Source organism: Salvelinus namaycush, chromosome 35 (assembly GCF_016432855.1).
Source record: "Salvelinus namaycush isolate Seneca chromosome 35, SaNama_1.0, whole genome shotgun sequence".
Lineage (NCBI taxonomy): Eukaryota > Metazoa > Chordata > Actinopteri > Salmoniformes > Salmonidae > Salvelinus > Salvelinus namaycush.
In genome coordinates, this window is record NC_052341.1 from 13,625,960 (window position 1) to 13,651,237 (window position 25,278).

Genomic DNA, 25,278 nt, shown 5'->3' on the forward strand with positions numbered 1-25,278 from the left:
CATTGTCTCCTGTCCATGGACAATAGGGGATTTGACTAAGATTAGAACAATAAAGGATAGGCTCGCATTTACAACACATTTTATAAAAACACACCGTTATCTGATATTAATGGGGACCCATTTTCATATGTGCGCCGCCTTTTGACTATTGAGCACAGTACTGCTATTCAAGCAAAATAGACCAAGAAAGACCTTTGGCCTTATCAGTGGCGATTTCAGCATGTAAATCTTGGTAGGGGCAAAAAAAAAGAAAGTGGGATGTATGCCAGCAAAGTCACTACAACACAACACTAAACAATACATGAATTGAACTATAACGGTGAGAAACGGTGCCCACAAACTGTTAGGGTCTACATAAAGCTGTCCCAACAGCAGTTCCAACATATTACCACTGCAACATATGGGATCAGCGGAGCCTTGTCTGGCAGCGAAACAGTTCATTCAGCCTCATTTACTGCCTTTTAAAAAAAATTGCTGATATGGCTGACTTGTTTAAACAAATGTGGTTTCTAATGACAATTGAGGTGTACAAACTATGACGTAAGGGGACAACAAACTGATAAGAGGCAATCCGTCATTTCGATTAAGACATTAATGAGTGAGCTAGGACGGACATAGTCAATACAACTATTTGTTTAGCACTTTTGAAATGTACAGCGACAGAATTCAAAACATGGGCCGTTGTTACAGTGTTTTCCCTGTACACCAAGTCAGAACCATAGGATAAGTAAAGGGGGCATTGAAGCAGACAATGAAAGCTCTTATAATATTTGATGATTACATTTCTCTAAAACAGGTTATAGGCTACATGTGCACCACCAGGTCAGAACAGTAGGCAAGATAAAGAGCGGTAAATAGACCAAATTATTATGGTGAGACGCATGGGCTACTAACATCTTACTACACAACATACACTTAGTATTACTTTCTTAGCTACGGTATACATATCTCCCTGGCATATTACATAATTTAAGCAGCAGCATACAATACATTTTTAGACACCTTGTTGTGCTGTGCTCACTTGAACAGGAAGGTGACGCAGCGGTTCTTCGTGGGCAAATTTTTTCATCAAAGTCTGGTATTCTTTGAATTTATGGCGCTTTCAAAACAACTGGGAACTGAAAAAAACAAGGTCGAATCATGATGTCATTGATCTTCAGGTCGTAGCTCTAGAAAGAGGCCGAATGTACAATTTCAAGTTGGATGACCGTTTGAAACGTATTTTTCCAGTCAGAGCTCATTTATTCCCGACTTCCCAGTTGACTCACTGAAGTCAAGTTTTCGCTGTTCTGAATTATTTATTTTTTTGCAAAAAATGTGGGTCGCCATTGAGCCTTATGTGAAATGCAAGGCTGGTTTACACTTGGTCTAACCACTGTCTGTGGACACTGGTCTCATTCTAATGGTCTACAGACAGCCTCTGCTTGAAGATATTCCATATGACTGTAAAATAAATAAATATGTATATATATATTTGAATAGTTATTCTGTTACAAAACAGGTACATAGTGTAGGATTGATTCACCAAGCAAGTCTGGGATGCCAACAGAAAATGTTGTTTTATTTAAATACAATTTGGTTGAATGACACATTTAGCCATATGAGAATTACATTGGAGTTCAAATGTTTACCGTCTCTTTGATTTACAGTAAATTGCAGACAATCCTGGTTCTACTGTAAGACCCAGTTAAAGAAAAAAGTTAAAGACAAGTCCCATCCGAACAATAACCCCCCCCCCCCCCCCCCCCCCCCCCCCCCCCCAGTAAGACTGTAGTAACCAGTGAATTTCACTACAAAATACAATACTGTAAGGTCACTTGTTGCTACTGTTGATGATAATGAATAGAACAAAATAAAAAAGCTTAGTCTATTCTTCATCCTCTTTGAAAAAATGTATTTCAGCTATAGGGTGCCATTTCAGATTGTCCCCAAATCTCCATCATCTTTCAGCTGTTGGCTCTGCAATGGCAGAGGGTCCATCCTTAGTGTTGTGCAAATCAGAGTCCCTTTGTTCTCAGAACTACTCTTCACCAAATTCTCAGAGCAATAGGCCTTCATCCTGTACATATTAGCTATATTCTCGCAGCAGCCCATGTTACTCAGTAACAGATAAACATCTTTCCTGAAAGCCTTAGTAAAGATGGCATAGAGGAAAGGGTTGGCACAGGAATTGATAGGAAAGAACAACACCAGGAGTATCTTGGAGTTGGTGACGGTGATGAGCGGAACCTTAAAGGCTGCAGATATAGCGAAGAACGAGATGGGTGCCATGCAGAGGAGGTCGGTGAAGATGAGGACAGCCATGCGCTTAGCGATCTTGGCGTCTGCACTGCGGCTGGGGAACTGGGGGTTCCGTACTGCCAGGTAGATGAGGACGTAGCAGACGCAGACCACCAGGAACGCCCCCACGTTGAAGAGGAGGAGCAGGAGGATGAAAGCCTGGGCCAGAGGAGTCTTTACGTCCATGGGAAGGCACATGCTCACCTGAAAAATCAAAAATATTTATTGTGTTATTTAATATACAGCAGTAATGAAAAAAAGTGTCCTAACCAATTTTCTCCTCTGGGAAAATAATGTAAAGAACACACAGAACGATGGACGGTCATTGCTTTCTTTTGCCGCGGTGTGTTATAGCAACAACGATGGACGGCCATCACTTGCTGTCGCTGCGGTGTGTTTTTTAACACAACAATGGATGGTCATTGCGTTCTGTCGCTGCAGTGTGTTATAGCAACCACCTGCTGGGTGCAGACTAGTGGTGGCTATTTGCGTGGATTCAACATGTAGAATCATTGAAAAATGGACAGAAAATGTCAGCCACTATTCTGTTTAGAAGCACTAGGTATACTCTGCCGTCCATTGTTCTGTTTTTTTTTTTTATAGTACAGTGCATTATATACCTTGCTGTAGCTGCTGACCCCCACCAGGGGGAGCATGGCCATCCCCAGACAGATCAACCACCCTCCAGCCATGATGCCAGCAGCCTGCGCCAGGCCTAGCCTCTTCTCCAGCTGCAAGGCATGAGTTATCGTATGCCAGCGCTCCAGAGTGATAGTCGACAACGTGTAAACCGACAGCTCCCCACCGAACACAGACAGGAAGCCCGCCGCACTACAACCTGCTCCCGTCTGCCAATCGATGGCGTGCTCACTGTAGTGGCCTCGGGTATGGAGGTCGACCGCGGCGATCATAAGGAGGTAGACGCCGATGCAGAAGTCAGCGAAGGCCAGGTGACACATGAGGAAGCGTGGCACGGTGAGTTTACAGCGGCTGGTGAAGAAGATGAGGAGGACCGTCAGGTTGCCAATGATCGCCAGGATGTTGATGAACCAGATGGCGACTCTGAGAAAACTGAAACCTGGAGTTAACAAGGGAAAAACAGTCAAACTCAATCAAACTTCATTTATACAACACATTTCTTACAGAAAATACATGTAAAGGTGCGCAACAACATTAGATACCATTTTTACAATTATTATTAAGAAATAAAGATAGTAAAACAGTAAAATAACAGTGGACAGAGTAATCTCTGAATGTTTGTGCATCATGCCTAGGCCTTCTGTTCTTTCAGTAAAAGGCTGTCGCCAAAACATGTCCATTTGTTTGACCTCTTGACTGCTTGAAATACATTAAAACGTCTAAGGACTATTACAGTGAATAAGGGTTTTCTTTTCCCAGTTTATGTCTTTTTAACCCTGCATCCAAATACTTTTGTCCGTTTGTTTGACCTCTTGACTGCTTGAAATAACATTAAAACGTCTAAAGACTATTACAGTGAATGAGGGTTTTCCTTTTCCAGTTTGTCTTTTTAACTCTGCATCCAAAGACTTTTGCTAAGGGACTAAGCTGAGTTGAGTGCAGCAATTCTTGATTCTACCTGCTATGTCTTCACACGGGTTAAAGGCGTCAGCCTCTGGTGTACACTGGAGGGTTGGTCGGGTCTGACAGTATAACCCTAGTTCTGGATACTGGAAATCCACACCTCCGTAGGACTCATCTTCGATATCTTCATTTGTTCCATGTATTTCCACCAGTAGGGATGTGTCGAATGAGTCCACCATACCAGCTGGAAACCTGGGGGTACAGGAAGCGAGAGCTGTAAAGAGTAGGTCAATGGTCACTAAAGTTTTATGACTGTATAATTATATTGACATTTATTTTTCCCCGAAGACTAATGCATTTAGCGTCGCGAGCCAGACAGATCTTGTGGACTTACATGAATTAGTCTGGTAATATGAGGCTACAATCCATTGGCTAGATAGAAAAACTTGTTTCCATAGTTCAAAGGTGGAGAGATGAAAGGTCATAACTGAAAGGTCATGATTGATCATGATGTGTCACTAGTATTGCAGGACTGGATGAAAAACAGTTCACTTTAGTTCAGACAAGTAGTGGCATTTCTAATCAGATAGTTTAAATGGGATCCCTGAAAAGTCATAATCAATAGATGATTAATTACTCAAATTAGGAATTAGGCAAATAAGGCACCTTCACTGAAGATGTCTCTTAGTCAAAACGGATGGATCTACAAACTTAGCAATTCCATGATGTAATGAATAATTATTTGGGGAACTCAGACTTTAGTTTTTAAAGGCCCAGTGCAGTCAAAAACGTGATTTACCATGTTTAATATATATTTCCACACTATGAGGTTGGAATAATAATATGAAATTGTGAAAATTATGATAATGCCCTTTTAGTGTAAGAGTTGTTTTTTTGGTGGGATGGAGTTTTGGCCTTTATGGTGACATCACCATGCGGTACATTAGTTAATAAATCAATAAGAAAGAGAGTACCAAACCTCTCTGCCAATAACAGCAAATTTTCCGTTTTCCCCTCCCCACTCAAAATTCTTGCTTGAGAAATTGCCCTTTACTAAAAAGCTATTTTTGATTATTTTTTTATTTAAAATAATCACAATAAGTCGCATAATTGTTAACCAGAAATGATTTGATATTGAGATAAAAATGGCTGCACTGAACATTTAAACTACTGAAGTAGTAAACGAAGAAGCAAAAGAAACTCACTTTTCAGACGGACTGTCATCACAATACGTAGGCCTAGATCCATTATGTTGTGCTGCATTGATTGGAGAATCCCTAGGGGAGATAGAGGTAAATTAAATCTGTGTTCAAAATCAGCTTGGAGCCATAGAGATGTATAGATGGCGCACTTGCCACAAGATAGCCAAAAATGGCACTGTTTATGCCATCACAGAAGCCATGATCAAAATGATCAAAAAGATAGGAGGTGTTCTCTCTTTTCCATCTCTATATTTGGAGCATACTACCATGAGTGTCTGGTCTTGATTTCGTTGTGAACCTCATTGATAAACTGCAACAGACTGAAACAGATATTGTTCCCATTTATGATCCTGTGTTGTTAGACCTGTGAGCTTGAATGATTACAGTAAAAGAGAGAGGGGGAGTGGGAGAAAGAGCGATAGAGAGAGAGAGAGAGAGACAAAGTGTGTGTTTGTTTGTGTGCGTGCACTTGTTTTCCTACATTATCAGGAGCCCAATGTCCTAACATTTCACCTTAATATCCTGAAAAGGTAGGAAAACAAGAACTGTTTTGAACAGTCAGGACTTTTTTCAGGTCCTGAATTTGTTCAAATGGTATTTTAAGGGTTTTGGGGTTAGGGGGGGTTAGGCTTAGTGAAAGGGTTTTTGGGTATAATGTTAGGGTTATTAAGTATTAGGGTTAGGTTTAGGGTTAGGGAAAATAGGATTTTTAATGCTCCAAAAATGTTACACTCCAAAAAGTCCTTACATTTCATGAAAATACAGCTGTATGTGTGTGTGTGTGTGTGTGTGTGTGTGTGTGTGTGTGTGTGTGTGTGTGTGTGTGTGTGTGTGTGTGTGTGTGTGTGTGTGTGTGTGTGTGTGTGTGTGTGTAGAGCCAGCTACCGCATTTGGGACCCTGGGCACCGACCTCTTTCATTTCAACACAGTTTGCCATGGTGCAGAGAGAAAAATTGGCAGTTTTACAATGTTATTATACAATCTTGCAGTTTTAAAGCTAATTTCCTGCTATTCTACACATTTTGCCATGAGGCTGAGGGAACATGTTGCAGTTTTAAAGCAAATTTCCTGCAATTCTACACATTTTTCTATCATATGCTATCTGTGGGCTCCCAACCTCTTGCTGCTTGTTTCCAGAGGAACTGCAACGTGGTCATGCTTTGATCTTGTACTGATATGCTTTGGGGAAACAGTCAGTCGGAGAGACATATGTTTTTGATTCTCAAGACATTATCATAAAGCAGTGGTAGAGTATCACTTATATTAGGACATGAACATTTGATTTGGTTAACAGTAATAAGGAGAGACTGGCATGAGAGCTGCGTCACAGACACACACACACACACACACACACACACACACACACACACACACACACACACACACACACACACACACACACACACACACACACACACACACACACACACAGGGCCAGATTACCAAACGGGCATGCATCGAACGTGCACCGAGGCCCCCAACCTAAAATGAGATACAATATATTTAGTCTCTTGTAATAGACTGCTCGCTGTCCAGCAAACATTACTTGGTTTTGGGTTCCGAGATTACATTATCTTTAAACCATGCCCTAGAGACTGATTCCAGCTGCATCCTGTAAACAATTCATGGGATTCATTTGAAGGGTATTGAAGACCATTGTCTCATTAATTCCAAACTTATACTAGGAATAGCCCACTTAATTACTAGTTATATCCCTCGAAATGAGAAAATCCCTGTCCGTCAACCCTAAAGTAAGTTTCCTCTTGGTCTAACGTCAAGACACTGGTTTCTCCTGTGGGAGACCCAGGTTCAAATCCTGCCTTTGACACTTGGCCCTGGTGTGAATCAGAAGAGGCTGGTTGGAGGAGCTATAGGAGGACGGCTCGCTGAAATGGAACAGGGTCAAACATGTGGTTTCATATGTCTGATGTGATTGATACCATTCCATTCCAGCCATTACAATGAGCCTGTCCTCCTATAGCTCCTCCCACCAGCCTCTTCTGGTGTGAATGGGATTATGCCACCTGTGTGTGTCCCAGGTGAGTAAGGCACAGCAGTGGCTGTTGTAGGTGAGGTGTGCCTTCTGCAGGTTGCCCAGACCCCTGAAAGGGGGTAGTCTCTTTAGGCCGTAGGCTGTACGGGCAACCAGCTCCACGACAGAATTGAGGCCATGGGATGGCAAAGTCTCTATCGCCGTCGACGAGACATCTCTGGAAAACATACAGCGAAAACACAATCATAATAAAGGTTTTTATTAATTCATTTTCTCACTCACTAATGAACTCACTCACTCACTCAGGCATTCATCAGAGCTCTAATTACAGACATGGCAAAGGGTTCAGAATGGATGGAAGCTGTCATCATCGTAACTCATTCACTCAACACAGAGGATACAAAGGTTTTTGAGGATATTACAGTACCAGTCAAAAGTTTGGACACACCTACTCATTCAAGGGTTTTTCTTTATTTTTACTATTTTATACATTGTAGAATAGCCCTTACACAGCGCTTAGTGGGACTATCATTTGTTTTTCAACAGGACAATGACCCAACACACTCCTCTTCGTCTGAGGAGGAGTAGCAAGGATCGGACCAATGTGCAGCGTGGTAAGTGTCCATAATGAGATATTTAATAACTCAACAGAACACTGAACAAAATAACAAAAGTACAAACAAACAACCGAAACAGTCCCGTATGGTGCAAACACTAACACAGGAAACAACCACCCTCAAAACACACTAGAAAACAGGCTACCTAAATATGGCTCCCAATCAGAGACAACGACTGACACCTGCCTCTGATTGAGAACCATACTAGGCCAAACACATAGAAATATAACAACAGAACAAAACATAGAAAAACAACATAGAATGCCCACCCCAACTCACGCCCTGACCAACTAAAATAACGACATAAAAAAGGAACTAAGGTCAGAACGTGACATCCAGGCTGTGTAAGGGCTATTTGACCAAGAGTGAGAGTAATGGTGCTGCATCAGATGACCTGGCCTCCACAATCAACCGACCTCAACCCAATTGAGATGGTTTGGGATGAGTTGGACCGTAGAGTGAAGGAAAAGCAGCCAACAAGTGCTCAGCATATATGGGAACTCCTTCAAGACTGTTGGAAAAGCATTCCAGGTGAAGCTGGTTGAGAGAATTTCAAGAGTGTGCAAAGATGTCATCAAGGCAAAGGGTGGCTACTTTGAAGAATCTCAAATATAAAAGATAAAACCTTTTTGGTTACTACATGATTCCATATGTGTTATTTCATAGTTTTGATGTACTGACTATTATTCTACAATGTAGAAAATAGTAAGAATAAAGAAAAACCCTTGATTGAGTAGGTGTGTCCAAACTTTTGACTGGTACTGTACAAATTCCAATGGAGCTAGAAGCAGAAGCGCATGCATTAGATAGATTTTCGACTTCTAAAGTGACTTACAGTGTGTGTACTGCATGCCTTTCTAGTATGTGTAGTTGATCCCTGCAGCTGTGGGAAGGTTACCATGACTTCATATAGTCTTGTGATAACCTGACTAAATAAAGGAAACATAGAATAAAGACCAAATATTGATAGTCTTAAAGCGTGTCACTTACAGTATCCTAGGGCCCACCGCTCCTTTAAAAGCTTCCCTATGGATCACTCTGAGGTTTCGGTTATTCTTTAAAACCCTGAGAACACATAAAACAAAGTAGATGTAAATAGCATTGTTTATTGATACAGGTTTATTTAGCCATTTGCTATCATTGTAAAAAAATAAGTTGAAATGTTAAAAGTATGGGAAATACTACAATTTATTTATCTTGGTCCCATTAAAGGCATAGTCTTGTATTTCTCTAATGCCGTTGTTGAACAGGTTCCTGGAATAGAGAGAAAGCAATGTTAACACCATTGGCATTAAGGCCTAGATCCCAGATCCTGAGTAGGCAATAATGAGAGTTAGTGACTTTAAATGTCATTCAGTATAGCAATATCATTTTCACACTTCAGGCTTTTAGGACTATATTCTCCTTTGGATTGGAAAAAGTAGGTCTAGCCATTATAATAACACAGTACTTACATTGCAGTATATTCAGTTGTCATGCCAACGAAAGCATTTACTGGTATTGATAGAAGATAGAGGTTGTCACAGATATCCCTGTAAGACACATTTTTGATTATTTATGTATTTTTTATTTATCCGTTATTTTACCAGGTAAGTTGACTGAGAACACGTTCTCATTTACAGCAACGAACTGGGGAATAGTTACAGGGGAGAGGAGGGGGGTGAATGAGCCAATCGTAAATTATTAGGTGACCGTGATGGTTTGAGGGCCAGATTGGGAATTTAGCCAGGACACCGGGGTTAACACCCCTACTCTTACGATAAGTGCCATGGGATCTTTAATGACCTCAGAGAGTCAGGAAACCCGTTTAACGTCCCATCCGAAAGATGGCACCCTACACAGGGCAGTGTCCCCAATCACTGCCCTGGGGCATTGGGATATTTTTTAGACCAGAGGAAAGAGTGCCTCCTACTGGCCCTCCAACACCACTTCCAGCAGCATCTGGTCTCCCATTAAGTTGATTAAGTTGATATAATACTGTTTAGGCCTATATTTACTTTTCAACAGTGTCGACAAGTCCTTCAACGTCACTGACCCATACTTACAAGACTCTGTCTGATGAAAGTCACAGTGTTTTTAATGAATTTCGAATTTAAAAAATAGTTTTAATGGAGAGTTTTCGCATCTCTACCTCTTATGGACTCCACTAGGATTTAAGGCAGCACCTCTTCTCATGTTGTTGGAGCACCCGTTTTTTTCTTCACATACTTACAAGACAAAATTTTGGTTCCAAGGTTCCAGAGAATGGATAGAAGTCATGTCAGGAAACACTGTTATCCCAGTGTTGGATATACTCCTGTTAATGCATAGACTGTATTATATTACTTCATAACACAATAATAACCTATTTGCTCTACCTTACCGAGGTCTTGCTATCCCTTATGTATGTTGTATCATATAGTTTCTATGTATTGTATGTACAATATACACTGAGTGTACAAAACATTAGGAAAATCTTTCTAATATTGAGTTGCTGGGGCATTGACTACAAGCTGTCGAAAGTGTTCCACAGGGATGCTGGTCCATGTTGACTTCAATGCTTCCCACAGTTGAGTCAAGTTGGCTGGATGTCCTTTGGGTGGTGGACCATTCTTGATACACACAGGAAACTGTTAAGCGTGAAAAACCCAGCAGCAGTTCTTGACACACTCAAACCAGTGTGCCTGGCACCTACTACCATACCCCGTTCAAAGGAACTTAAATATTTTGTCTTGCCCATTCAACCTCTGAATGGCACACATACTGTACACAATCCATGTCTCAATTGTCTCAAGGCTTAAAAATCCTTCTTTAACCTGTCTTCTCACCTTCATCTACACTGATTGAAGTGGATTTAACAGGTGACATCAATAAGGGATCATAGCTTTCACCTGGTTTCACCTGGTCAGTCTATGTCATGGAAAGAGCAGGTGTTCATAATGTTTTATACACACAGTATATGCACTGGGAACAATAAAGATTTACTGAACTGAAATAAACTATTGTGAGGTCAAAGTGTCAACATGTACATTGTAGCAGAGTATAAGAAAGTATGTGAATGAATAAACCAGACAGGTAGCATTATCTAGAGTGGAACAAGTCCTCACTATGCAGAGAGAGATAGTTGCATCCCAAATGGCAGCATATTCCCTTTATAGTGCGTTACTTCTGACCAGAGCCCTGGTCCTGGTCAAAAGTAGTTCACTATAAAGGGAATACAAAGTAGTGGACTATAATAGGAATAGGGTGCCATTTGAGACACAGACATAGTATAGTACGGTATGGTCTCTGGTATCTCTTAAAGTTCAGAAGGCCTCTCACAGATAACGCAGCTTAGGAAGGTTGTTGAACGTCCTTCGAGCGATGTGCACCAGGCTCCGTGTGTTCTTAATGAAGCTGCGAAACAAAAATGTATATGACGTCACATACAGCACACATCTGATATACAGAACCCGCTTGATTTCAGCCAGTCCCTTTACAATATATTCGCAACATGGTCTCAGTAGGATAAGTCAAAAGAGTGACATTTAACCATTTTAGTTATACTGTTGTCACCCAAGCTGACATATTAGTTATACGTCACTTACAATGTCATATTACTAAACGTCACATACATCACTTGCAAATCTAGAACACCATCTTGAAGAAAGATCAGCCCATACAAGAAAGCAAACTAAACTCTTCTTTGAGGATCCATGTTCTACCCCTGGGGGGAAACACACTCACATTTCATTGAGGTTGAGAAGATTGTTGAAGGCAAGGGTCTCTATAGTTTCCAAGGCAACACTTTGACCGATTTCTCTAAAAGACCCACCAAGCAAAAACGGGTTATTTTGAACAATTCACAATCAAAAGGGGTGTGGTCAAAAAGCAATTGAATTGATATGGATCAACCCCAGATTGATATTTGATACTCACATATGCTGGACTCTTCTCAGGCCATCAAAGGTGTGGCTGGCTATAGTGCTCATAGTCAGATGCTTCAGGACCCTGAGAAGTATGGGAACAGTCAGAAAGACAATATTATATAAAATGTTACTTTTAAACTATTTGACAGACCATCGAAAAGGAACCAAACTTTAATTTAATACAATAGTATGTGTTTACTTTTAGTAAGTCAAATAAGACATTTTGTTAACAGTCAAGGAAGTGTGTGTTCTTGAAATAATTCCCTGTCTGAAGTTGTGGACATACACAAAATAGTACAAATTGGTGAAGTGAAATGAAAAAAATTACTTGTTTCATAAAAATCTAAAAAATAAAAAACAGAAAAGTGGTGCATGCATATGTATTCACCCCCTTTGCTGTTACGCCCCTAAATAAGATATGGTGCAACCAATTACCTTCAGAAGTCACATAATTAGTTAAATAAAGTCCACCTGTGTGCAATCTAAGTGTCACATAATCTGTCACATGATCTCAGTATATATACACCTGTTCTGAAAGGCCCCAGAGTCTGCAACACCACTAAGCAAGGGGCACCACCAAGCAAGCGGCACCATGAAGACCAAGGAGCTCTCCTTACAGGTCAGGGACAAAGTTGTGGAGAAGTCAGGGTCGGGTTATCAAAAAATATCCGAAACTTTAAACATCCCGCGGAGCACCATTAAATCCATTATTACAAAATGGAAAGAATATGGCACCGCAACAAACCTGCCAAGAGAGGGCCGCCCACCAAAACTGACGGACCAGGCAAGGAGGGCATTAATCAGAGAGGCAACAAAGAGATCAAAGATAACCCTGAAGGAGCTGCAAAGCTCCACAGCGGAGATTGGAGTATCTGTCCATAGGACCACTTTAAGCCGTACACGCCCCCAGAGCTGGGCTTTAAGGAAGAATGGCCAGAAAAAAGCCATTGCTTAAAGAAAAAAATGAGCAAACACGTTTGGTGTTTGCCAAAAGGCATGTGGGAGACTCCCCCAAAATATGGAAGAAGGTACTCTGGTCAGATGAGACAAAATGTTGCTTTTTGGCCACCAAGGAAAATGCTATGTCTGTCGCAAACCCAACACCTCCCATCACCCGTAGAACACCATCCCCACAGTGAAGCATGGTGGTGGCAGCATCATGCTGTGAGGATGTTTTTCATCGGCAGGGACTGGGAAACTGGTCAGAATTGAAGGCATGATGGATGGCGCTAAATTCTTGAGGGAAACCTGTTTCAGTCTTCCAGAGATTTGAGACTGGGATGGAGGTTCACCTTCCAGCAGGACAATGACCCTAAGCATACTGCTAAAGCAACACTCGAGAGGTTTAAGTCAAATCCCAGACCTCAATCCAATTGAGAATATGTGGTATGACTTAAAGATTGATGTACACCAGCGGAACCCATCCAACTTGAAGGGGCTTTTTTTTTTTGCCAAAAATCCTAGTGGCTAGACGTGCCAAGCTTATAGAGACATACCCCAAGAGACTTTCATCTGTAATTACTGCAAAAGGTGGCTCTACAAAATATTGACTTTGGGGGGGTAAATAGTTATGCACGCTCAAGTTTTCTGTTTTTTTGTCTTATTTCTTGTTTGTTTCACATTCAAAAATATTTAGCATCTTCAAAGTGGTAGGCATGTTGTGAAAATCAAATGATACAAACCCCCCACAAAACAATTTTTCTTTGCAACTCTGCCTAGAAGGCCAGCAACCCGGAGTCGCCTCTTTACTGTTGACGTTGAGACTGGTGTTTTGCGGGTGCTATTTAATGAAGCTGCCAGTTGAGGACTTGTGAGGCGTCTGTTTCTCTAACTAGACACTCTAATGTACTTGTCCTCTTGCTCAGTTGTGCACCGGGGCCTCCCACTCCTCTTTCTATTCTGGTTAGACCCAGTTTGCACTGTTCTGTGAAGGGAGTAGTACACAGCGTTGTACGACATCTTCAGTTTCTTGGCAATTTCTCACATGGAATAGTCTTCATTTCTCAGAACAAGAATAGACTGACGAGTTTCAGAAGAAATGTATTTGTTTCTGGCCATTTTGAGCCTGTAATTGAACCCACAAATGCTGATGAGTTACTCAACTAGTCTAATGAAGGTCAGGACAACAGTTTTCAGCTGGGCTAACATAATTGCAAATGGTTTTCTAATGATCAATTAGCTTTTTAAAATTATAAACTTGGAATAGTTAACACAATGTGCCATTGGAACACAGGAGTGATGGTTGTTTATAATGGGCCTCTGTACGCCTATGTAGATATTCCATAAAAAATGCAGTTTCCAGCTACAATAGTCATTTACAACATTAACAATGTCTACACTGTATTTCTGATCAATTTTATTTTATTGGACAAAAAAATAGCTTTTTTTTTTTTTTTTTTTTTACAAATAAAGGCATTTCTAAGTGACCTCAAACTTTTGAACGGTAGTGTACATTATTTTAACTATATTTACTGTATATCTAATGAAGATTACGATAACTATTGCAACAAAGAAACAATCTTAAGGAAGGTTTTCACTCATAGAAACTGCACATGTAATAATCTGTTTGTGATGCGTGCAGGACAGTAGAAATGTGATCTGGAGGTAAAGGTCATGGGTTAGACAGCAGAACTATAGCACACATGACTATACTAGACACAAAACTAATAGTCTATGTATTATTTCCTGGGTTTTGTTCTCCAATAGTCCCGTCATCACAGCGTATATTGAAAAATTAGTTACATGACAGAATTGTTTTACCATTACTGTTACAGTATACAGTATATGATGGAGTGCAGTTAAGAGTGTGTTGCTTCAAAATAGGTCACTGATCTCTGAAATTCAAGTAAACTCGGAGGCAAGGTGGAATCCCTGGACGTGCGAGCGAAGTCGAATTTCATATCCCTCCATCGTTCCCGTAGTCGGACATCGATTTGGATGGTCAAAGCGATGAGGGAATCGAGATCTGTTGACCTCCTCCGAGACGCTGTGCAGGAACATATCGAACAGTTCTTCCTGGTTCCAAGCACTCTCTGCTGCCAATGTGCGGAAATCCACTGTATAGTCAGCCACACTGCAGGAGTCCTGCCGAAGCTGGATTAGCTCCCGGGCAGCTTCTCTCCAGGAGAACGGAGCGTAAAAAACCTTCACCTCTCCCATGAACCCCTCCAGACTAACACATATGGCCGGCTGCTGTTCCCATACAGCAGTAGCCCAGGTGAGAGCCCTCCCGGACATCAGCGTGATGAGATCGGCTCGCTCCAAGATAGCCTAGGGAAAGGAGGAGGGCTGAAGCTCGAAAATGAGGGCACACTGAGCTAGAAACGCCCGACATATGGTCGACTCTCCATTGTAAACGGGGCTCCCGAGAAGGTGGAGTGGCCGATGACGGCGCTGCTAGCAGCTGGGTTACTGAGGGGCTGTGGTAGGCTGCCTCCCAGACAACCAGCGGAATCGCTCCAGCAAACTGCTCAATGCCCGGTTATGTCGTTCAGCCAACATTTGGACCCCCTCCATAAGGCCACGAAGCAGTTCCTTGTGCCTCCCGATGGGAGGAGATGGCGTCGCGCAGCTGGCCCGGGTCTGCTGGGTCAGTCATGGCAAGTTCGTACTATCAGAATAAGGTAAGACCCAGATGCAGACTGTGTCGAAGTAACAATGTTTATTACAGCAACAGGGGCAAAGGTACAGGACGGCAGGCAGACTCAGGTCAGGCAGCGGTCGGATAATCCAGAGACGGGGCAAAGGTACAAGACAGCAGGCAGGCTCAGGGTCAGGCGGGCAGGCTCAGGACAGGAAAGTGTCAAAACCAGGAGGACAAGAAAAGAGAGACGGTGGAAAAGCAAGAACTGATACAAAAACGCTGGTTGACTTGACAGACATGACAAACTGGCAACAGCCAAACAGAGAACACCGGTATAAATGCACAGGGGATAATGGGGAAGATAGGCGACACCTGGAGGGGGGTGGAGACAATCACAAAGACAGGTGAAACAGATCAGGGTGTGACATAGAGATTATTTTCAAAGTAACAGGTCTTTCATTTTCAAATAAACAGCTTGATATAAGAAAATGTTTCACAGATAATGTTACACTTTCAATAACTACATAAATACACTATTCAATGGTTTATGATACATCTCCAATAACTCCAAAGTTTTATATTAAAAAAGCTAATTATATAAAAAATCAGATTTATTTTAAGGTCTTTGTCCATAAATTCTAATCTATAGTCAAACTGACATTAGTATGAACAGTGTAAAATCTAATGCAATATGGGACTGCTAATCATCTAGTCGAACAGAAGTATGCATTTCATGACAGGAGATAGTGAGTCTGCACTGCAGATGTTTCTCAAATGGGATATTTGGCTTTTTTTTTTTTTTATCGTGAATAATGATGAATGAGAAAGTGAGAAAGTGAGAACAAATATCATACCCCCCATGACATGCTAATCTCTCACCATTACAATAACAGGAGAGGTTATATTTATTGCATGGGTATGATTTTTGTGCGTCTGTAACTTTCTTACGCATCATTATTCATGATTCATTCAGGACTATCCATAATCATGGTAACATCCACATTAATGTAGGAGCGTATAGACACATATTGTATTCTTATTTACAATAAATGTGACATTAAAATGACACAATACCTTATTTACCATTGGGCACAAAATAATCTGAAACACAACCAAAACAAACAGCAAATGCATCCAACAAGTTTGTAGAGTCACAAGCTAGATGTAATCACTGAGTGCTAGGAATATGGGACCAAATACTAAACTTTGACTTCTTTAATACACATAAAAATGAATTTTTTGCTCCCCTAAAATGGGGGGACTACGTACAAAAAGTGCTGTAATTTTTAAACAGTTCAGTTGGTATGGATGAAAATACAGTCTGCACTTTAATCTCATAGTCATTGTATCATTTCAAATCCAAATGGCTGGAGTACAGAGCCAGAACAACAAAACGTTTGTGAATGTCCCAATACTTTTGGAGCGCACTGTACATAAAGCAGCACACTGTTAACTCTGAACTCCATCATGTACTGTATAACAGTAATGGCCAAAAGTATTTTTCTGTTTTTTCAATAGACAATACTGACACAATTATTGAACAATGCTATTTTGTAACAGACAACTGTAACAGACTTGATGAATCACTCAGACCCATCGCTCTCCACTAATGCAGGGAACAAGGGCTTGTTTTTATTTGTGTGTGAGAGTGTTTGGACAATCTCTCGATTTACAAAAGCCACATTGACAGGCCTCCTCATTGAGCCGAGCCCCTACAGATGTCCAAACACCAGCTAATGTAACCACCAGCTAATGTAACCTCATACGAGGCCCATCGTGACATTAGAATAAGAAATGGAGGACAGAGTCACTCAAATGGAATGGCCGATTAGTTCGCTTTAATGTAACTCTGTGGTTTGGAAGATATAAACAGACGGCCCCCGTTTTGTTGGCCCGCGGATCAATTTCCCAAAATTGTTGTTTATATTATTTTTTTCAGAACTCAGTTGGGGTCTCAACAGTTGGTTAGAATTTGAGCAAGTGATGTCAGGGACATGAAAACCAAATGAATTTCATATGTGATCACAAGTGTTTCACTTGTGTGAAGTTAATGTGATAACATGTAAAAAAAAAAGCAACATGTGATAACATGAAACTACACATGTGAAAACATTTGACATCATGTGAAATAAATGTGACATGGGGATGCAAAATTTCAACATGAGATACCAGGAAACTACACATATGACAACATTTGAAAGTTTCTCACATGTAAAAATGCAATTCCACATGTGAGAGTTAGATTTTCACATCTGAATGTTTCTTACATGTGGAACTGCAAATGTGATTTTCACATGTTTTGTTTTTCACATGTGAACTTGCAATTCCACATGTGAAGTGAAAACATGTTAACATGTGATCTCTAAATGTAATACATGTGAACATCTGACCTCACATGTGTCTCTTTTGTTTTCACATGATTTCACATTGTGAAATTGCAAATTTCAAGTTTTTTTTTGCAAGGGAAATAATTAAATGGTATGTTTTTTGTTGTTGTTGATAAATGGTAAATGGTATGGCGGTTTTTAACTGTTCAGCTAAAATAGTGTAAAAAGCTTTAATCAATGACGACATGATAACTTAGTACTGACTTTTCAGTATGACCATAGTGGAATTTGAACTCACAACCTCTGGAGTTAGGGGTACACTTACATTTCTGCTGCTCCAAAAAGTCTGTAGCATTCTCAGAAGTCCACTACAGATTCATTACCTATAATACATCTCTGCACTTAGCAAAAGAGTGCCATCTACGCTGCTATTTTAGTTATCAGTTAAGGAGATTGTCCGATACTTTTGTATACTTTTTGGCCAGTAGTTCTGAAAGCAGCACTCGAGCCAAAAGTGATCCCCGACAATTGCGTACTACGTCACATATGTCCAGATATGTGCACCATGTCATTGCTCTCTCTCTCACTCTGCTGTGTGTATATCTTGGTAGCTGTCACTCAAATGGCGAGGGGCTGAAGCTCATTGATTGAACTCTAATTGCTAGGAGGCTGGCTCACGAGGGTGAAAATTTAGGGGAAATGATGCATCACAGCTTTCAGAAAAACAGTCACTTTCAAACTAGGGATTTTGTGGCTAATTGAGGTAACACGGTAATTCTGCTTATAGATTATGCATGTACGAACTACACATTGACACATCCAGCCCAAAGCGGGAGGTTAAAAAAAGACTTACTAATTTGTAAGTTGCTCTGGATAAGAGCGTCTGCTAAATGACTTAAATGTAAATGTAGTCGCCAAATGTAACGGTTTCTCTCCTCCTCTTCGTCCGAAGAGGAGGAGTAGGGATCAGACCAAAATGCAGCGGGTTGTGAATACATAATGAATTTATTCAAAGACGAAGACGAACACGAAAAACACTTGGAAAATTACAAAACAACAAAACGACGTAGACTGACCTAAAACATGAGAACTTACAAATACACGAAGAACGCACGAACAGACTACAAACCAAAGCTACAGTCCCGTGTGGTACGAACATACATACAGACACGGAAGACAACCACCCACAACAAACAATGTGAAACAACCTCCCTATATATGGTTCTCAATCAGAGGAAAACGTAAAACACCTGCCTCTGATTGAGAGCCATACAAGGTCAATTAAACCTGACACTTAACATAGAACAAACAACACAGACTGCCCACCCAGCTCACGTCCTGACCCACTAAACACAACTATACAAAAGGAAAACAAGGTCAGGAACGTGACACCAAAGTTCCGGAGCATGTCTTTTTTCTGGCTATTCTTGCATCGTTAATTTCATTTACTTATTTCAGCAATTTGAGGGTTTTCTGTATAGTTGTCTAATGTTGGTGGGGCATATTTTCCTGCTTTAATGTTACTCCTGAATCACTATGATAATTTTTTTTTTTGTGTATTATACAAAGTTGAGATTTACTTTGATGTCCAAAGTGTAGGAATACAGGTGAAATCAGTCACTGACACAGCCATGGTGGCATAGCAGGAAGATGTGAACCAAGAGGTTGTGAGTTCAAAGTCTCGCTCCAGACAAGCTAAACACCTTCTTTGCCCGCTTTGAGGATAACACAGTGCCACCGACATTTAAGCGTGTTAACTCTCGCAAGGCTGCCTGCCCAGACGGCATCACTAGCCGCGTCCTCAGAGCATGCGCAGACCAGCTGGCTGGTGTGTTTACGGACATATTCAATCTCTCCCTATCCCAGTCTGCTCTCCCCACATGCTTCAAGATGGCCACCATTGTTCCTGTACCCAAGAAGACAAAGGTAACTGAACTAGACCAACTTCAATTTGCTTACCATCCCAATAGATCCACAGACGATGCAATCGCCATCACACTGCACACTGCCCTATCCCATCTGGACAAGAGGAATACATATGTAAGAATGCTGTTCATAGACTATAGCTCAGCATTAAACACCATAGTACCCTCCAAGTTCATCATTAAGCTCGAGGCCTTGGGACTGAACCCCACCCTGTGCAACTGGGTCCTGGACTACCGAACGGGCCGCCCCCAGGTGGTGAAGGTTTGAAACATCACCTCCACTTCGCTGATCCTCAACACTGGGGCTCCACAAGGGTGTGTGCTCAGTCCCCTCCTGTACTCCCTGTTCACCCATGACTGCGTGGCCAAGCACGCCTCCAACTCAATCCTCAAGTTTGCAGATGACACAACAGTAGTAGGCTTGATTACCAACAATGACCAGACAGCCTACAGGGAGGAGGTGAGGGCTCTGGGAGTGTGATGCCAGGAAAATAACCTCTCACTCAATGTCAACAAAACAAATGAGATGATCATGGACTTCAGGAAACAGCAGAGGGAGCACCCCCCGATCCACATCGGTGGGACCGCAGTGGAGAAGGTGGAAAGCTTCAAGTTCCTCGGTGTACACAACACTGAAAAACTGAAATTGTCCACTCACACAGACAGTGTGGTGAAGAAGGCACAACAGCGCCTTTTCAACCTCAGGAGGATGAAGAAATTTGGCTTGGCACCTAAAACCCTCATAAACATTTACAGATTCACAATCGAGAGGATCCTGTCTGTCACGCCCTGACCTTAGAGATCCTTTTTATGTCTCTATTTGGTTTGGTCAGGGTGTGATTTGGGGTGGGTATTCTATGTTCTTTAGTTCTATTATTTGTATTTCTATGTTTTGGCCGGGTAGGGTTCTCAATCAGGGACAGCTGTCTATCGTTGTCTCTGATTGAGAACCATGCTTAGGTAGCCCTTTTTCCCACCTGTCTTTGTGGGAGGTTAACTTTGTTTTTGGCACATAGCCCTTTAGCTTCACGGTTGTTTTGGATTGTCTATTGTTTTTGCCGGCATCATAATAAATAAAGGAATATGAACGCTTACCACGCTGCACCTTGGTCTCCTCCTTACGACGGCTGTGACAGAACCTCCCACCAAGAAAGGACCAACCAGCGTGGTAAGGGGGATTCATGGACTTGGGAGGAAATCCTGGACGGTAAAGGACTCTGGAGGCAGGCTGGGGAATATCGTCGTCCCAAGGAGGAGCTGGAGGCAGCAAAGGCGGAACGGCGTCGTTACGAGGGAACACGGCTAGCAAGGAAGCCCGAGGGGCACAAGAGGAGATTGGCTGAGTCAGGTTGGAGACCTGAGCCAACTCCTCGTGCTTACCGTGGCGAGCGTTGTACTGGTCAAGCACCGTGTTATGTGGTGGGGCGCACGGTGTCTCCAGTGCGCGTTCACAGCCCGGTGCGATACATCCCAGCTCCCCGCATCTGCCGGGCTAGGGTGAGCATCCAGCCAGGACGGATTGTGCCAGCCTTGCTCTCCAGACCTCCAGTGCGCCTCCTCGGCCCAGTATATCCTGCGCCGGCTCTGTGCACTGTGTCTCCAGAACTTCTTCACAGCCCAGTGCATCCTGTGCCAGCGCCCTGTGTTTGCAGGGGGAAGATAACCACCCAGCCAGGACGGGTTGTGCAGGCTCTAAGCTCGAGACCTCCAGTGCGCCTCCACGCCCCAGTGTATCCGGTGCCTCTGCCAAGGACAAGGCCTCCTGTATGTCTCCCCAGCCTGGTGAGCCCTGTGGCAGCTCCACGTACCAGACTGCCCGTACGTCTCCTCACTCCAGTGATGATCCATGGCAAGAAGCCTCCAGTGATGATCCATGGCACGAAGCCTCCACTGATGATCCATGGCAAGAAGCCTCCAGTGATGATCCATGGCACGAAGCTTCCAGTGATGATCCATGGCAAGAAGCCTCCAGTGATGATCCATGGCACGAAGCCTCCAGTGATGATCCATGGCAAGAAGCCTCCTGGAGGAGTCATGGCACGAAGCCTCCAGCGACGGCCTCCAGTCCGGAGCCTCCAGCGACGGTCTCCAGTCCGGAGCCTCCAGCGACGTTCTCCAGTCCGGAGCCTCCAGCGACGTTCTCCAGTCCGGAGCCTCCAGCGACGTTCTCCAGTCCGGAGCCTCCAGCGACGTTCTCCTGTCCGGAGCCTCCAACGACGGTCTCCAGTCCGGAGCCTCCAGCGACGGTCTCCAGTCCGGAGCCTCCAGCGACGGTGCCCAGTCCGGGGCCCGCAACGAGGGTGCCCAGTCCGGGGCCCGCTACGAGGGTGCCCAGTCCGGGGTCGGCGACGAGGGTCCCCGCACCAGAGGTACCATCAAAGTGGGGTGAGCCAGTGGTGGAGCGGGGTCTGCGTCCCGCACCTGAGCCACCACTGCGGATAGATGCCCACCCAAACCCTCCCCTATAGGTTCAGGTACTGTCACGCCCTGACCTTAGAGATCCTTTTTATGTCTCTATTTGGTTTGGTCAGGGTGTGATTTGGGGTGGGTATTCTATGTTCTTTAGTTCTATTATTTGTATTTCTATGTTTTGCCCGGGTAGCGTTCTCAATCAGGGACAGCTGTCTATCGTTGTCTCTGATTGAGAACCATACTTAGGTATCCCTTATTCCCACCTGTCTTTGTGGGAGGTTAACTTTGTTTGTGGCACATAGCCCTTTAGCTTCACGGTTGTTTTGGATTGTCTATTGTTTTTGTCGGCGTCATAATAAATAAAGGAATATGTACGCTGACCACGCTGCACCTTGGTCTCCTCCTTACGACGGCCGTGACACTGTCGGGCTGTATCATCGCTTGGTACAGCAACTGCACCGCCCGCAAACGCAGGGCTCTCCAGAGGGTGGTGCGGTCTGCCCAACGCATCACCGGGGGCAAACTACCTGCCCTCCAGGACACCTATAGCACCCGATGTCACAGGAAGGTCAAAAAGATCATCAAGGACAACAACCACCCGAGCCACTGCCTGTTCACCCCGCTATCATCCAGAAGGCGAAGTCAGTACAGGTGCGTCAAAGCTGGGACCGAGAGACTGAAAAACAGCTTCTATCTCAAGGCCATCAGACTGTTAAATAGCCATCACTAGTACATAGAGGCTGCTGCCTATATACATAGACTTTAATAAACTGAACACTAGTCACTTTAATAATGTCTACAAATCTTGCATTACACATCTCATATGTATATACTGTATCCTATACTATTCTGCTGTATCTTATTCTATGCCACTCTGACATTGCTAGTCCATATATTTTTATATTCTTAATTACATTCCTTTACTAGATTTGCGTGTATTGGGTATATGTTGTGTAATTGTTAGATATTACTTGTTAGATATTACTGCACTGTCGGAGCTGGAAGCACAATCATTTCACACCCTCAATAACATCTGCTAAACACGTGTTTGTGACCAATAAAATTTGATTAGGATTTGGGAACAAAAAACATAGTTTTCTCCTGAATCAACACTAGAAATGTTAGATTGAAAAATCAACAACAGATAACTGATACCATGCCAATCCATTAGGTATTTTGTGGCTTTAGCCTCTTAAAGGTACAACATGGTCATTTGCGAAGACTGCCTGGACATGATTCAGTTAACATTTTCATACTGGTGTTAAATGAATGATGTAAGTGTTAAATTAAAACGCATTGGATCAAAAGAACACCAGTGTTGGCGTTAATAACCAGTGTTAAACCAAAACCACGCCCATCATTATCATATTTCCCAGAAGGCTATACTGAAATTGTTTGTTTCAATATCTATTTTTTTGCATGGACATTGATTAATATTATGCTACTCAAATATAAATTACATAAATTTTTCTAAACTAATCCAATCTGTGACTTATTGCACCCGTTACTGAAATGGTTGTTCCAGTTTAGATGTCTTAGGTAGTCTCATGTCTTAGGTTTTCCAAACCTGCAGTCGTTCTGAATGCAGGCTGCAGGGGAATAAAAATTCTAAATGTTGGATATCCCCACTCTGGCTGGATTCCAATAAGAATTACACATCACTTTGCAAGCCATCATAATGTGACTTGCAGGCCTGAAAAACATGAGTTTCAGGTCACTGTATTAGGGTAAAACTTGGCCCTCAAAATAAGGCCTTATTAAATATTTGTTATTGTGTTGAATAATTACATTTTAATGTTAACATATTAGCTTAGTATCTCACTTGGTGAAGGCCATAGGACTGAACATTTATGAACACAACAACTATGTCACTGTCCCTAACAAATACAGTCATAACTTTACAATTCACTCGACAGGCAAGGCCCTCTAGGAAATATGCAAAAAAGGCTTTACACTAACTAGATGTTACATTTAACACTGTCAGTGTTGATTTAACACTGGAGAATTTGCTGTGTAAAAATGACCTCAGCAAATTATCTAGGAGAAGACTTATAGGGGTTTTATAATGCCAAAACCCCAAAACCCCCTGCCAAAATGTGGCTTACAGACAGACAGCTTTAAAGGCTTATTTTCGACTTCTCTATAGGGTGTTGTTGTGTCCTCTGAAACATTTGTAAATCCATTAACTGGTTATTTATTTCAAGAATAATCTGGCTCACAATTTTGCAGCATGTAGCAATCCTAAACTAAACTTCAGAGAAGTGAGCTATCCCTTTAATGGAAACTTGACTGCAGGAGATGGCCTCTATACTCTGCCAAGAGAGATTTGCTTTGAACTAATTTACAACTTTGGAACTCTCTCCACACACACAGACACACACACAGGCTAGTATGTTTCAAATTGAGTAGAATTCAATAGAACACCTCCATTTAGTCATATCCAAATAAAGTAATAAAAAATCCACAACGTTGGCCACATAGTGTTTTAGAGCCTAGGGATTTGAGGATGAAACAGCAGAACATAACTTCTCTTAGTCAGCCTCTCAGGACTGGAGGAAGGTATCCGGACCATTATATCAATTCAGTAGCTAGAGCTTCTTGGGTATAAAGCAACAACAAAAAATATGTTGCTGGGATTTTTCAAATGCATAGAGAGCACGTTTTCGTAGATTTAGAAGGTTTAGGAACATCCTGTGCATCCACAGCGTACCCAATGGAAACGTTTAAAATATATATATATATATATATATTTAACTAGGCAAGTAAGTTAAGAACAAATTGTTATTTACGATGACGGCATAGGAACAATGGGTTAACTGCGTTGTTCAGGGGAAAAACGACAGATTTGTACTTTGTCAACTCGGTGATTCGATCTAGCAACTTTCCGGTTACTGGCCCAACGCGCTAAACACTAGGCTACCTGCCGCCCCGTAGACATATGTTATATGTAATGGATCAATTTTAGGATAGATTTTCTGAAAGTAACACCAATAGTAGTCTATCAAGGCAAATAATAATAGAATTGAGCATTTGTGCTTTTTAAAACACCACCATACATGCCTAATCTTTCATAAAAAAAAACAGTTAACTAATTTAACATTGTATTTGCATGCATGCTCTCTGGTTCCAATTGATTTGACCCGTGTGTAAATGCGCACCAATATTATGTAAATTCTTGTTACCATGTCCATCCACAAAATATGAATCAGCTCAGATGTAATATAAATCACTTACAGTCTTGGACCCCTTTCGCTCATTGGAACGGACTTCTCCGTGAGGTTGTTACATCTAATTGTGTTGGAGGAACACCGGCAGATCCCCGGACACACAAAGCTCGAAGCGTACCGGCAGCCAAAGCCAAAGAAGAGCAAAACAGACGGGTAGAACAGGAACAACAGCGATATCGACATCATTGAATTATCCTACTTTTCAAATTGAAGCAATAAATCACAAGGACCACATACAGTAGGAGCAGCAAAGATGATGATGACAACCATTTACGTCCTTCTG

General features: G+C 42.2%; 1 protein-coding gene across 1 annotated transcript; it reads right to left on the reverse strand.

Moving 5' to 3' along the window:
• Positions 1-1,883: 1,883 nt before the first annotated feature.
• lhcgr (luteinizing hormone/choriogonadotropin receptor) lies at positions 1,884-25,181 on the reverse strand. The gene is made up of 13 exons (XM_038974916.1): positions 25,003-25,181; positions 11,532-11,603; positions 11,340-11,414; positions 10,935-11,009; positions 9,847-9,930; positions 9,089-9,166; positions 8,820-8,888; positions 8,625-8,699; positions 7,049-7,234; positions 5,028-5,099; positions 3,878-4,074; positions 2,901-3,358; positions 1,884-2,484 (listed from the first exon to the last, which is right to left on the reverse strand). Exons 1-13 carry the CDS (start codon positions 25,179-25,181, stop codon positions 1,918-1,920), a joined length of 2,187 nt encoding a protein of 728 aa, XP_038830844.1. The 3' UTR covers positions 1,884-1,917.
• Between the last annotated feature and the right edge of the window lie 97 nt (positions 25,182-25,278).